The 16,176-nt window shown below is 29.0% G+C and overlaps 1 protein-coding gene across 1 annotated transcript in view; it reads left to right on the top strand.

Moving 5' to 3' along the window:
* The first annotated feature begins 9,664 nt into the window (after window positions 1-9,664).
* Window positions 9,665-16,176, top strand: part of LOC117182039 (zinc finger protein 423 homolog) — a 41,234-nt gene continuing 34,722 nt past the window's right edge. The window contains exon 1 of the mRNA XM_033375058.1: window positions 9,665-10,556. Within this exon, the coding sequence (XP_033230949.1) occupies window positions 10,445-10,556 (112 nt within the window). The 5' untranslated portion in view covers window positions 9,665-10,444. The remainder of the gene's footprint in view (window positions 10,557-16,176) is intronic.

The following is a 16,176-nucleotide window of genomic DNA, read 5'->3' as shown; positions in this document are numbered from 1 at the left end:
ATTGAGACATTAGGTGGTCTTATAACTTCTACAAATCCCGCGACAACAAAAAAAGTTAAACTATAGCGCCGTTTTTCTTATAGAAAATACTGAAAATTACGTGAGACGATATAAATTTGTTTAAAAAAAAAATTTAAACAAATATTATCAATTTTAGATATACATTACAATTTTTTGGATGGTTTCTTTTCCTATTTGGGAATTGTAATAATCTAAATATTAAGAATAACAAATATCAGGTTTAGAATCACAAATAGCAACAATTTATCCTTATCTATGTGCACACAAAAATGTAAAAATTAGTTCTTGTGTGACCGGAATGAAATTTTCTCTCTTATGAATAATGTTATGCTCATTACAGTCAATTAGATAACAAAGGAAACAAGAGGGAGAAAAAGAGTCAACCCAAACGAACCTCTCACTCTTTCCTCATTCTTTCTCCGTATTAAAAAAAATGGTTATTAAAAGTTGATTGATAGTTAAAAGAACAAAGTTTAAATTTTGGAAAATTGCTAAATAATGTTCAATAATTTTGTTTTGACAATCGTCAAATTTATCGATTGTTAGTAAGGAGTCATTGCTAAATAATTGGCTGTTAACTCCTCGATGAAAAGTGGATTATATTGCTTATACATGAATAAGATGATAAGAATTTGTATAAATATTTATTAATAATGATAAATGTTAACTTTATCATCTATATTTCCTTAAAAAATTAAAAATTACTTATTTAAATTTGTTTAGATTGAAAGAAATAAGTTTGTGTGTCAAAAAATAGCTGAGGCGAATAATTATTTATAAAATTAAAAATTAATTAACTTTAATGTACTGAATGCAAAAACAGAGCCTGGGTACCTGGAAATGAATTCAAGTATTTAAAAAAAAAACACTACTCTTCAAAAATCAAAAAATTTGTTTTTCCATTTATATTATTAAATAACAAAATAATTAAAAACTGTTCAAAAATATTCTCTCTCCAACTCACGCTGAATATAATTAACCTTTATTTTTCAAGGAGGTTCGCTTTGTCCTTCAGCTAATTAAAAATGTGGATTGACATCCGAACGAAGTGAGAAAAAAAATTAATTTGTTAATATCTTCTGTTTATTTTTTTGATTTGGAAATTTATAAATTCACAAAAATTGTTCTATTGGTTTTTAAATAATTGCGAATTTGTTCAGTGTATTTTTTTCGCTATTGAACATAAATACTAAATAATAAATCCAAACAAAACATTTTTGCCTAATTTTGAATTATATTAAAATATGCAAAAAATGTATTTTTTTTGGAGTAAACGCACACTTTTTTGGAAAAAGTTAAATATCTCGTACCTGAATTTTATTTAGATTCAACAAAAGAAACTTGGTATTATTTTTATCATAGAAATAAAAAATTTCGTGTTGTATTTAACGATCCAAAATAGCAACTACAACAAAAAATCCTAAAATTCATCAATAAGAAAAAATGTCCGAAAAGCTAAATGGTAGCATGTATCTTCGGTTCAAGCTGATTTAGTTGTAGATTCTATATATCAAAATTGTAAAAAGTGCGTTTATATGAATCTATGCAAAAAAATGTACTCTTAAAAAATAAAAAATGTTCGTTTTTTCATTGTTCTCTCTATATAACAAAATAATTTGAAATGAAAATTATTCATGAAAATTAGAACCAAATGAGGAAGCTAAATTTAATCGAATTATTTGTTTGCTTATATTTTTGCTTAATCTTGAGGTTTTTCAAGATTTGTGAAAAATATGTTTTACTTTTGGATTGAGTTAAATGTAGACTTTCCTGGGGAACTTTAAATATCTCAAACTCTTTCAAAGAATTACAGTTTTTCCGTGGATTGTAAATCATGAAAAAATCATGAAAAAATATTTTAGATTCTGTGCTTCAAGCTGAAAAGATTTGAGTTTTAATAAATAATTTACTATAATTATTATGTAAGAGCGAAAAAAGTAGTTGCATATGAAAGTTTATTTACTCTTGGCAATTTTGAGTTCAGCCAACAAATAAGGAGTTAAACCGATCTTAGAAGTGGACCGCATTGGGTCGTGAATCCAGTTACGCGAATCTGGAACGAAAACAATGTAAAATCGAAGTCAAATGGGTCTTGGCGCCTTTCAACCAACCTATAAAGTATAGTATAATTCTATTAAAAATGCACTCTATTCACAATAATCTGTATATATTTATGCTTTATCAAAGCCTCATGCATAAATATTGTTATACTAAATTATAACTTTTTTATTATAAAATATTTGCAACTAAAATAAAGTCATTTATAATTCATCAGTTTAGCAAACATTTTGAACAGCTTATTTTTCGAACTTAGTATTCTTTCTTCTTGTCTGAAAAAAACTTAGGTTTTTTCCTATAAATATCTTGAGAGGTTTAAAAAATTAAATTATTATTATTTATTCGTAAATTACAGCTTTCAAGACCAGCGTACCGGGATAAAAGATTTGAAATATATTCAGTGATTCAAAAGAATATGTCAACAAATTTCAAGGAATTTTTTTTTTTTCAAGGATATTTTTAATAATTCCAAGGGGCTTCAGACAATGTTAAAGATTTTAATAAAATTAACAAAAAAAAAGTAAAAAAATTCTAATATTTTATAATATTTTTATGGAAATATTTTGGTTAATATGCCGGTTTTGAACGTTTTCCTTGAATTTCGGAAAATATTAAAAAATATTTTTAATAAATTCAGAGGATTTCTAAGATTTACAAATATCTCAAAGGATTTCATAGTACCTCAAATATTTCAAGAGATTTCAATTAATATCATCAGATTTCAAGCTTATTTACAAAATTTTTATGGTTTTTATAATATTTTAATGGATTGCAAAGAATTTATTCACAAGTTTTGAGATTTTTCAAAAGATTTCAACGATTTGGGGATATTTAGAAATATTTTCAATAGAATTCATTGTTTTAGGGTATTTTAAAGGATTCTACAGAATTTTCAAAAGATTAAAAAAATATTGAAGGATTATAAATATTTTTTACAAGAGTATTTTAATTATATTAATAGATTTCAAAATATTTATTCAAGAGAATTGAGGGATTTTGAAGATTTGAAAAGATTTCTAATATTTTCAGATTTTAAGGATTTGTACAGGATTTTTAATGTTTTTAAATTATTTTTAAATATTTAAGAAGATTCTGAGGCATTTAAAGTGCTTAAGAAAATGTCAAGGTATTTTTAAAGATTACTAAGTAGTTTAAATATTGCAGGGTATTTCCAAGAATTCCTAGGAATTTTTAACAATTAAAAAAAACTATAAGTACTTTTGAAGGATATTAACATTTTTAGAAGTTAAAAAGAAAAATTCATATGATTTTAGGGAATTTCCCATATGACATCTTAAAAGATTTCGAAGGATTAATAAATGATTTTAAAAGATTTAATAAGATATCCGAGGATTCCAACAAATTTTCAAGAGATTGATAAAGTTTGAAATAATTCTCAATGATTTAAGTGTCATTTAGAAATTCAAAAAAAAAAGAATGTGATTTCAACGCATTTATTTACAAGGATTAAGAAATTTGCAAAATTTTAAATATCTTTAATAAATTTAAAGAACCTGTGTAGAAATTTCCCCGGTTGGCCCTACTACAACAAGGTTTCTGTTCGGAATCCGTCCGGGCTACCCCTGGCTGGATTTCATGGACAGGAACCGGTCGGGAGCCGATCGGGCTACATTTTTCTCGAATTACCAAGTCGGGAGCCGCCCGGTTACCGACCGGACCAGCCCTGGTTCTATCTCATGGTCGGGAGCCGACCGGGCACTGGCCAGGATAATTTTTTTCTCAAAATTACACATCTTTTAAGAGCTGTTATGTTATTAAAGACATTATTATGGATGATAGATAAATTATAGTTTGAAAAGTATAATTTAAAGATTTATTAGAGCAGTGAAACAGAAATAAGCTGTTTTAAATTCTTTAAAAAATAACATTACATTTTTCTAAATGTTTTAACTTATTAAATAAAACTGTTATCAATTTTGGCATGTGCATCAGCATAAATGTTACACTTTTCACTATTTTCACACAATGTTTAGTCTGTACACTTATGCCATGCATATCCTCTTCTGCGTCTGGCGACTGCGTAGACACTCACTAATTTTCAGTTTCGCACTTCAGACGAGGGTGCACATTGCACTCACGACACGTAATTTCCTCGAAGGTTGCAAATGAAATCCAGATCAGTAATTCAAATCAACCTTGTTTCAGTAGTCACCCTGAAAACCCCACTTAGTTCGCGGATAATTATTATTTTTAATTAAATTATACTCTTGTGAATAATTTTTTTTTCTGTGTACCTTCCTAACCTAAAATCACCACGTAGTTAAAAAACGTGAAACAATTGCTACGAGGTTCTATTATGAGTAGTTGAAATTCTACTCCAATTTCCTTGCCAGAATTGGTAAACTTGATTTAACATTCAAAGTTCACCGTATTCTTTACGATGAGCCTTAAAAGACAAAACAAGTTACCAATTTCTCGCCTGAAGCAATATTTTTTATCCGCTTTGTGGCCGGATTACCCGGCCGGCATTCAAGCCGGGATCCGATCAGTTTACCGTGACGTTTCTAGCCGGATCCTGGCCACATTTCCCGACCAGCGCCCGGTTTTAACCGGGACTATCCGGCTTGGACCTAATCGGATCCCTGATTAAATTCCTACACGGGAATTGCAAAGTATTTTAGAGATTACAAAAATTAGGGTATTTTAAAATATTCCCAGAAATTAGGAAATTTAAAAAATGTTATGTACTTTTCCAATGGGAAATGCCTGTATTGAGCCGTAACTTACATCTGGCGCACTACTGAGCCAGTGGTCTTGCCAACGTCCAGCCAAATCTTGGCGAACCAGTGCTGGTGCCGTACTGGGTGAATTGGTCATGCCAACGTCTAGCCAAGACTTGGCGAACGAGTACTGGCGCAGTACTGGGGGAATTGCAGTTAAATTACTGTGCCGATTCTGGCGAAAATCGTAGATCAAAAAACAAATATATATACTACCGACGGAAATTGTCAGCACGATTGGCGCGAACACTATTAACAATTACTGCTGACTTTGAACTACGATAACTCGTTGAAGAAAAGAGGTCGGGCATTTTTTTACAGTTGGAAAACTGTTGAAATTCCACGTCGAACGGTGCTTAATAGATATGTTTTTGACGTTTTGAAGAGAAGACAGAACGTAAGAAGTTTTTTAAAACATAAAAAATCTTCCTTGGTTTCCGAGATACGATTAAAAATTTTCAATCGTATCTGAGTTGAGTTTTTGAGTTATAAATTTAAACTAGCGTCGGCCTAAATCTGTCTAATATTTATGTCTAGAACTGCGCCAGTACTGCCTGCCAGTACTGGCTGCCAGTACAGCCCGCCAGAACTGGTGCAGTACTGAAAGCCAGTATCGAACATAGCTATCATCTCAAGGTCCTACCAGCACTGCGCCACTACTGGCGGTCAGCATTGCGCCGACGCTGCCAGTGCTGGCGCAGTACTGTGCCAATAGTCAATTTCCCATTGGTTTACAAAGATTTTAATGTTTTTAAGAAGTGAAAATATGTCTACACAAGAATTGATCTCGAAGGATTTAAAATTATTGTGATTAATTTTGGAAGATTTCAAGGATTTTTAATGCATTTTAAAATATTTTAATGGTTTTAGGATATTTTAAAAGATTCCCAGGAATCTTCAAGACAACTAAATTTCTAAGTTCCAAAAAATGTTAGTTATGTGGTTTTAACGAATTTCACAGAATTTGGGAAGCTTCGGAAGGATTTTATAGGACATAGAAGAATATATACCAGAATATTTACAAGAATTCCAAAGCATTTATTTACGAGAAGTAAGCGACATTTCTTAGATTATTTTTCAAGATTCCAAGGAATTTTCAAGAAATTGCAAAAATTTCTATTCTGGAAAGTTACATTATTCAAGTTCCTTTTTTATTATGACTTTTTTTTGTTTGAAAAATTGTGAGCAAGGCATTTCTCAACTTTACACAGAAGTGCATAGCAAATTCTTATTTTAGACTTGGCAATACGTGACTGTTTTTTTACTGTCTCATTCTGCAAAGATTGAAAACAATGACTTTGTAAAGATATCCAAATCAAATGTATCAGCCATTATTTTATAAAACGAGTTGTGCGAATAGTAAGTGATGCGGATATTTTTACAAAGTCATTTTTTTCAATCTTTGCAGAATGAGACAGTAAAAAAAACAGTCACGTATTGCCAATAAGAAAGGTACTTGAATAATGTAACTTTCCAGAATAGAAATTTTTTATTTCAGTAAACAAACTTAAAGTAATTTGCAAATTAGTGTTTCCTAATTGTGAATAAATTGTTATATATGTATATTTTATCAATAATTAAAGTTAAAGTTTCATAAATGAATGAATTCTTTGTGGGAGGCAACTTAAATGGGCGCATGTGCGAATTGTATGTGTTGAAAATGATCAGCTCCGCACTTCTCACATATCTAAAAAAAAAATTCCCTTGGCTCTACTATTGTAATAAATTTCCCTTATCAATCACCCTTAATATGAATGAGTCAAAAGTGACTGATTTGAAGTAAATTTTTACTGATTCTAATAACGCGGATTCAAATACTGACTCATGAAATCGGTCATATTAAATTATACTGTCTGTTGCATTTTCATTTAAACAGGTTTATTTTCAACCCAAAGCTTAGTTTTACACCAAAAGTGACGAGTTTTGAACAAGATAATATATGCATTTTCAACTAAAATCAATGTATAATTAATCAAAAAATGAATTTGAAAAAAATAACCTTTCGCCAATGAGATTAATTCTATACCTTTTAAAGACGTTGTTTCAACAAAATAAATCGATTTTCAACTAAAAAAAAGTAATTTTCAGCCCAATATTTCAGCATTCCACCAGACAGATTAATTTTCAAACACAAATGTTAAAGCATTAATTAAAATAGTGCAGTTTTAACCAAGCAGTGTTCAACTTTCAACAAAGCAGTTGAATTTTCAACAAAAATAATGTTCCGCCCAAAATTTTCAACAAAATACATGATTTTTCAACGAGATAATCCAATTTGTAACAAAATCAGATCAATGTTCAATTAAATATGAAATTTAAATTGACATTAAAAAAATGAATTTACTACCAAAAAAATAATGTTTTAACAAAGCAATTAACTTTGAAACCAAGCAGTATAATTTTAAATAAGAAAGATCAATATTCTCTACAAAAAATCTTTTAGTTGATATTTCAACCAAAAAGAGGTTTCAATTTTAAATAAAAAACGGTTAAATTTAACTGAAAAGAAGATTTTTGAGCGACAATGATTTATTTTCTACGAATAAGAATATAATAAATTTCTAAATAATAGTTGAATTTTCAAATAAAGAAGATAAATTTTATCAAAAAATGAAAGAGTTAAACTTTTAGTTAATAAAATTAATTTCCACCCAATAAAACAATATATTTTCGACAGGATAATTAAATTTATAACCATAGAAATAAGTCTTCAACTAAAATGATGAATCGTTTTTAGTATGGATTTTATTTTGTAGACCAGCGTAATTAATTAATTAATTTCTGAATTTCGATATTGCTGATTACTATCGTCAAATAACACGGGCCCCGGTGGCGTAATTGGTTAACGCTCCACTCGTGAATAGTGGCATTCACGGTTCAAATCCGGGCCGAAGCAGATTTCTTCTCTTTTCTGTAGAATATTATTTGACCAGTAATTATAGAAAAATCTAATATCAAAAATTAATTATTTACTTTGGTCGACAAAATATATCGATATTCAAAATTAAATTCAGCTTCGGTAACTTGATTCAGATTTAAATTAATCACATAAATTCCACAGTTTATAAAAATGCAGAATCGTGTAACATGGTATACATGTCATCATGGTATATAATAGGAGAAACGAGAAAGTCTGCTGTGGCCGCGGTGGATTATAATTGGTTAACGCTCCACTCGTAAATAGTGGCGTTCCTGGTTCAAATCGGAACTGAGGCAAATATTTTCTCCTTTCTCCGGAAAATTATTTGACCAGTAATCGCAGCAAAATCAAACATCAGAATTCTGAAAATGATGAATCTTTAACCATAAGAATAAATTTTTAATAAAGTAGTTCAAGTTTCTCCAAATAGTTTCTTTTTCAATAAAAAGGCGAATTATCCAAAAAATTGATCTAATCCGTAACTTTCAGTATAAATGACTGATTTTTCAGTTAAAGCATATTTGATTGAAATTTAGAGTGTTTAACTGTATAGTACCACTTCTGGTTTCATTCATACATTGCACATTTATTTATGAAAATGAATTGCAAAAAATTCTTTTTACGAAATGTACGATTTTTCAAGTAATATTATTCGAAAACATTTTTTTTGTAATTTTCGACCAAAAAAGAATAATGTTTAATAAAATACATACATTTTTAACCAAATATTAAAATTTTAAATTGAATTTTCAAACTAATTGATGAATGTTTAACCAAAAAAGTAACGAGTCCCCAAAAAGATGAATAATCTACCACAAAAAGACAAAATTAAAAAAAAATACAGCAATTTTCAAAGAAACTACAACAATATACATTATATTATAATATAATATATATTACTATAATATATATTATATATATATATATATATGCTGAAAAGAATTGATTATGTTTAACCAAACATGAAATAGTTCAATTTTCAGTTTAAAACCTTAATTTTTAATTTAAAAACAAAAAACAACTAATTTCAGACCAAAGAAATGAATTTTGAACCAAAACGATTCATTTTCAACCAAGAAAGACAAGAAAATATTTGTCTTCTTAACTAAAGAAGATAAATGTTCACCTAAACAGGAAATATTTAGATTCGCAATTACAAAAATACTTATAAAAAGAATGTTGATAAAATAGTTAAATTTTGAAGAAAAAAATCCCAACTAAAACGATGAATCATCAATCAAGAGAATGCGTTTTTAAGAAAATAGTTCTACTTCAATTAAGTAGCTGGATTGTAAACTAGAAAAAGCTTTTGAGTCGCTATTCGCGATTAGCGAAAATCTTGAAATTCAAATATTTATATCAGAAGAAGAATCCTGGGACCAAAGTAAAAATTACCGGATGATTCAAGCAAGAACTGATTTATATATCCTCTAAATTCCAGAATTTCCATTTTTCATTCTCTGAAAAATATGGAAAACCCCTACCTAAAGTTTAATGTTGGTAAGACATAAAAGCGCATTTATAGCGACTTCCCCTTTCTGGTCGTTGACCTTGAAGGTCCAGGGTGTTCCGGCAGGAGACCAGTGGAGATTTGGAGAACAATAGAGGAAAGGAAGGAGCCGAGGAGCATTCAAGATTTCAAGTTGGTGACTAGAAGACAGCTTAGGTCTAGGATTAGTAGTAGAAGGCTGATAGTAGATAGGTTGCTGGCAGAGGTAAATGAATGGTTAATAGGTGCAGAGTGCAGGAGGTGGGTGTACTCGAGACCGCCTACCAGCCAATGAGGTGGCTTGTTTCCCAAGGGGCTCCCTATCCTGTCCTTTGGGGTCCCTTCTCCGGCACGAGTCGCTCGAGGGGCTCGAGAGGACTTACACTAGCGATAATAGTGCCGGGCCCCCTTAGTCCATGCTAAACACTAGCACGCGAGGCACATCTCGAGCTAGTCAGTTCATCCGGTGATCCATTCTGGATCGCAAGAAGGTCGATCTTTATTTTACAATTCCTTAGAAAATCAAACTCACTTTTTATTATTAATGTGACGAGTTAGTAGAGTTCTGATCAGAGTTGTTAGAGACTTGTGTTAATTTTGCAACTGTTCTGTTTATCTTTTGAGGACTTTTTGTTAAGAGGTGGCAATCAGTGATCAAATATTTGAAGAAGTGTGATAGGTATATATGTTGTTCTGGGTTAAAGAATTTGTTGATTTTTCGATCTTTCACTGAAGGACAGGACAGATGATAAGGATTGAAGAAAACACGTGAGAAACTGGAAAAAAGAGGCGAAGAATTTGTTAATTTCGAACTTTGCAGGCAGGAAGAAACAAAATAAGTGATTCTTAAATTTGAAAATATTGTTTTTCATTGATACTGTTTGGATCCTTTGGAGAAGAACTACTAGATGAACAATCTCTCTTCAATTGTATCCAGAATTCTAGAAAGAAGAAAGAAGTTTTCAATTCTCATTAATACGAAAGAATTAGCTTCACCTCTCTGCAGAACGTCGGCATCATCAGGAAGAAAAGATCAGCAATAATTGATGGAATCATTTTTTCATCAATCAAGGATCATATATTGGTGAAGATAGAATGAAGTTTGAACTTTTTGAAAAGCTTCCTCTAATCGCGCCTGAGAATTGAACTATTTGTGAATGATTCTGGACATTGAAGCAGTGACAAGATCAAGAAGGAAAAATAAAAGTGCACATAATGCTGTTCAAAGGTAACAGTTCGAGATTGGAACTGTTGATTGGGAAAATCCAGGCGCATAAGGAACCTCAATCACCACCAAGGGACGAAAAGTGCCTCTCCAACCCTAAAGGTTTTATTTCTTAATATTTATCAAAATTAAGTATTTTTATATACAGTTTCACAATTGAATTCAATTATATTCTTAATTGAAACTCAAATAAGCCAGTCTTATTTTTTATAACTGTATTAGTTATAAACTGTTATATTGTGATATTAGGTATTTAAGTTTCCTTATATTTTGGGCCATATGCTGGACCTTTTCACTTTTTTTTATCCCACGGATAAATTTTAAATTTATATTTTTATAATAATTTTCAACTAATAAGTAGTGTATCTGGGATATGGAATGTGTTTTTAACTTTTTCTCGTATAATTTTCAAATGGAAAAAATGTATTTAACATAAATAATTCCATTTAACGGAAAATCATAATCAACATTTATAATCATTCTTTTTTTGAAAACAAAAATAAGTATAAGAATAAAAATAAGTCCAAAAGAAGATTTTTTTTGAATAGAGACAACACTCCTCGATTTAAAAAAATAATAATAATAATAATAATAATGCAGTTTGAACCCTACCCTAGAAGAACTCGATTAGATGAATCCAAAATGATCTTCAATTTTGAATATCCTTTTTATCCGTAACACCAAATGTATGAGAAAAAAATATTGAGACTATCACCAACATTTAGATAGGACATCTGTCATAGAGTTATGACAAAAGATTATTTTTAGTTTCTGACGTGTATATGCAATTTAAAATTATTGATATTTGTAATAATCAGAAATTTCCATTCGACATGATTTTTCAATATAATATTACCATCTGATCATTTTTCTTAGTAATAAAATATCAACAAAAGTTGTAGATGTAAACAGAAAAATTAAGTTTTCACGTTAAAAATATTTATATAAAATTATCTTGTTCGAAGAAAAACATATTTTGGCATTAGGAAAAGTATTTATTGCAATTTATAATGGTGATAATTGGAGATCGGTTTTATTGATGGATGTAAAATTTGCTTAAAAATATAGATAAGAAAATGTTACAAATTGTTTACAATATGTAAGGGGCAAAAAGTATCAGTTTTTTAGTAAAAATTCGAAAAATATTATCATTGTTGGGCTAATCTTATTTGCTCTTTAGAAATTTTACACTTTTAATTATTTTTTTTAGATTAGGAACAGAGGGAATTGTCTTCTAATAATATTATGCTAAAAAAATCATAACTCTAATAAATTTCTTCAAATGACGGACCTAATAATATTTTATTTATATCTTATTAAGAATTAAGAAAATCAATAAAAGAGAAAGATGATTTTTTTACTTTTTTTCTGTTTTTAGCCTAAACATTTTCGACGCAGCACTTGGAATCATCCAATCGTGTTCTTCTAGGGATCAAATTTTATTATTTGACCACGATAATATAAATTTTTAGTTGGTTCAAACAAAATATTTCATTGACCAAATCAACTTTTTGTTTTAATCAATCAAATATTAAATCAAAAATTTAATATCTATATTCTAGGGTTAAAACAACAAATTTTTTTATCCAAATAAATGTGTTCTGAGTAAGCTTGATTAGGTATTTAACAGGTCTGCTAACCTGTGACTGTTATAAAAAAAATGTAAACACAATCTTTTTTGTGTATTTTTTGATAAATTTTTATTATATTTAAACAAATAACTTATATTATTGTTAAAATTATTATCTTTTGGAATCGCTGTATTAGTTTTTCAATTTCTATTGGATTCAGTTTATGGTGTAAAAATAATTAATTTAATGCATCTAATACCAGAAAGACTAAAGTAATTCAATTTTTATTGACAAGAGAAATAAGAATATTAAGAAATTATGGCTATAACTCGGATTAAAAGAAGCTCATTACTGAATAATTATTTTTCTGCTGATGAAATATAGCTGAACTTTCCAACCAAAAAGACGAATTTTTTAGAAAACAGTGGAATGTTTCACCAAAAACGTTTGTTTTTAGTCAAGAAGGATGAATTTGCAAACAATTAGAAAGATGACTTACCTCCTAAAAAATGTGACATTTTTAACATACAAAAATGAATTTTCAACAAAATACATATATTTTCTACTGAATAGTTAAACTTTCAGATAAATGATTTAATTTTGTACCAAAAAGATTATTCTTCTACAAAACTACATAGTTTAATTTTCAACGAAACAGTTCATTTTTAACCAAATAGTTTAATTTTCTACCAAATTGTTAAATTTATAGCTAAAAAGACGAACTTTCGGGAAAACAGTTGAATTTACAATAAAAAAGTTAATTTGCGGTCAAATAGTAGAATTTCTAACTAAAATTATGAATCTTCAACTAAAAAAATTATTATTTTACTACGTAGTTCAAATTTAAAATCAGCAGTTGATTTGTTAACAAAAATAATAATTCTTAAAGAAATATCTGATTGTTAATTAAAAACCGTTTGATTCAATAAGACGAATTTTCGACAAATTAAATGAAGAAATGTAACAAAAATGAAATAGTTAATTTTCACTTTGCAAAATTAATTCTCAACAACAAATAAAAACGGGTTATTAGCAAAATAGTTAAATTACCAACCAGAGAACAATTTTTAAATCAAATTATGAATCTTCAAGAAAGAAATGATGAAGTTTTAAGAAAAGAGTTCAAAATTCAACCAATAAAATTAATATGCTACAAAAAAGATGAATCATCAACAATTGTTGATAATTTTAACCCAGCAATTAAATTTCTAACGAAATAGTTGAATTTCCAAGTAAAAAGGGCTAAATTTTCAAACAATAATTAAGTTATTAAATGTTCAATAAAAAAATTATTTTTTAACAATTTAGTTCAACTTTAAGCAAATTAGTTGAATTTTTTACCAAAAAGATGACTTTTTAACAAAATAGATGCATACAGTTCCAATAAAATAGTTACATTTGTAATCAAATAGTATAGATTTTTTAACCAAAAGAAATTAATTTCGAAAAATTAAGTTTTAACCAAGAATAGTTGGATTTTCTGATTGGGTTATATTAATTCAGTTCAAGTGTAACCGAAGAACGAGAAAAAGAGGTAATTTCTTTTTAAAACAAGCGGAAAAAAATCCGTTAATGTATAATCTAAGCTGTAAGCTAATCGTTAAATGATATTAATGTTCTTAAATGAAAAAATCTCAAGCATTTTATTAAAAATATTTTAATACTAGAATCAAATAGTTTGAACTTATTCAGTGTTCGATTGACGGTTATGTAAAATTTCATTTATATTTCGTATGTATAAAAACAAGAAAGGGGGTCAGCTTCATTATCACATTAAATTTTGTTTTCATATTTTCTTTCGCAGTAATTTTTTTTTTTTTTGTTACATATTGTCACAAGAGGAAGCGAGTTAAATATCACTAATCATAGCGTCTCGTAATATCCGTGCAGAAATCTAAATGTGGGCCTGGTAATGCACTGCCCAGTTTACCCTACTTCTGGCGTGGCCCCGTTCGGATAAACCAATAATAACCTTGCATGTTCTATAACGCTTTTGCAGATCATTGCAATACTTTGGGTAAACTTGTCAGGGCCTGTCCGGTTTTTCTAAGGTATGCCCTACTTTTTAAAACTATAATAATACTAAACAAATACTACTTGTTTTATTTTTGTATCCATTATATAATTTAATGTATTTCTTTGAAAATAGAAAACTGGTGTGGGCCTTGTCAGCGCCACTTTCTTAATAGGGCAAAATGGGACAATTTCTGTACGGGATATGTGGACGCCCCCTAATTGAATTAGTAGAGAATGAATATAAATTAGCATCGAAAACTATTAATTCAAATTCAGAGAGAAATGAAACTGTTCTCCAATTATTCGACCTCAAATGACCTTGAATTGAAACTTTCACGAAACGTTACCCCCGCGAACTGCAGCTGTCCCATTTATACAAAATTGCGCATTATCATCGCGTAAGTTACAATTAACGAAGGCGTTGAATCGACCCTATTAATAAGCGTCTCAGAAGGGCTATATAAATAGCGTCAAGAGGTGACAACACTCTTGTCCACTTGCATCGGCAGGTCGCGAAAAAGCGTTGCCAGTGTTAAGTGCGCCTATTCTCGCCTTGATGACACATCTCTCCTGATTGGATGGAATCGGTTGCTAAATAAATCTGAACCACGGGAACTGCTTTGATCTTTGCACAATCTCTTTCTTCTTTAATCCCTTTCCACTTTATTTATTTTTCTAATTGAAAATTAGGAGCAATTCTCATTTTTAATTGAAATTTTTGCACTTCTTTGAAAGGCCAACTTAGGACTGTATAGGGACTATCGAAGTTGAGGACGGCCCTGTTTCACCAGAAACTGCTGAATGAGCTGCGGTAATGGACACGTACGTTGTCATCATGAAGAACCCGATCGCCATGTTTTGTGCTTATTCTCAAAGATTGGCTCAAAATTTCGGAAACAATGGCTTTTTGAATCCCGAGGTCTGTCTTCCTCTAGCTCTCTCACTGTTAAACTACGACTTCAATTAATTAACACACGCATATCCTTTGAAATTCGTTGACATATTATTAAATATTTTTAAATAACTTAAAATCCTTTAAAATTTATGAAAATCCCTTAGAATCCTTTATCATCCACAGAAATCATTCGTAATTACTTTCAATCGTCAAAAATATTTATATTCTCTTACAAGCTTATAAAGCTCATTGCAAAGATTCATTTTTCTCTGAATTTATACAGCTAATTTCTTCATACACTTGAAATCTTTTTAAATCATTTGAAATATGTAAAACTTCTCTTAATTCTTTTGAATCGTTTGAGATACCTTAAAACTTCTGTAAACTTTTGAAATCTCTTTTATAGTGAAAATAATTTATATATTTTGTCTATAAATTCAGTAAAAATGTCAAATACATTTGAATTTTTTTAATTCTCTTCAAATCCTTTAAAGTCCCGTGATATATTCGAACCCTCTTATATATAACCACCTTAGTTGTTCATCTATAAGTTAAATTGTACCAAAAAAGGCGTATTTTAAACAAAATAATTGAATCCCCAACATAACTAGATTATTATTTTTCTACCAAAAAAGGCGAATTTTTAACAAAATGCATAAATTTCCAACCAAATAATTAAAGTTTCAACTAAAAAAGATACATTTTCTACCAAAAATGGAATAGGTAAATTTCCAGCTGAAAAAATTAGGTATTAACCAAAAAGATGAATTTTCAACGACAAATGTAGCATTTGATATTTCAGCCAAAAAAAAAACGATTTAAACTTTTAAATTAGCGCGTTTGATTTCTCTAAAAAAGATACATTTTCAAACAAAAACAAGAAATATCTACGAAAAGAAGGTATTTTCAAGAATTTACATAAATTTTCAACCAATATAATTTAATTTTGAACCAAGAGGATTAAATTTTTACAAAAGAACAGAAAAAATTCAACTACATTGTTGAATTTTCAACTAAAAAAGATTAATTTTTAACCAAATAAGAAGAGCAACAAAATAGTTCAATTTTCGAACAAAGAAATTAATTTTTAAATACAATGATCAGTCTGCAAATACAAAAGTTAATTTTTAATAAAGTCGTTCATCTTTCGACCAAATATTTGAATTTTTTACTAAATTGATAAACTTTTGATTTTTAATGATTTACTGATGTGAAAATATCTTACGTAAGAAATTATATT

This window comes from Belonocnema kinseyi, chromosome 10 (assembly GCF_010883055.1).
Source record: "Belonocnema kinseyi isolate 2016_QV_RU_SX_M_011 chromosome 10, B_treatae_v1, whole genome shotgun sequence".
Taxonomy (NCBI): Eukaryota; Metazoa; Arthropoda; class Insecta; order Hymenoptera; family Cynipidae; genus Belonocnema; species Belonocnema kinseyi.
This window is presented reverse-complemented; position numbering and strand designations above follow the sequence as displayed.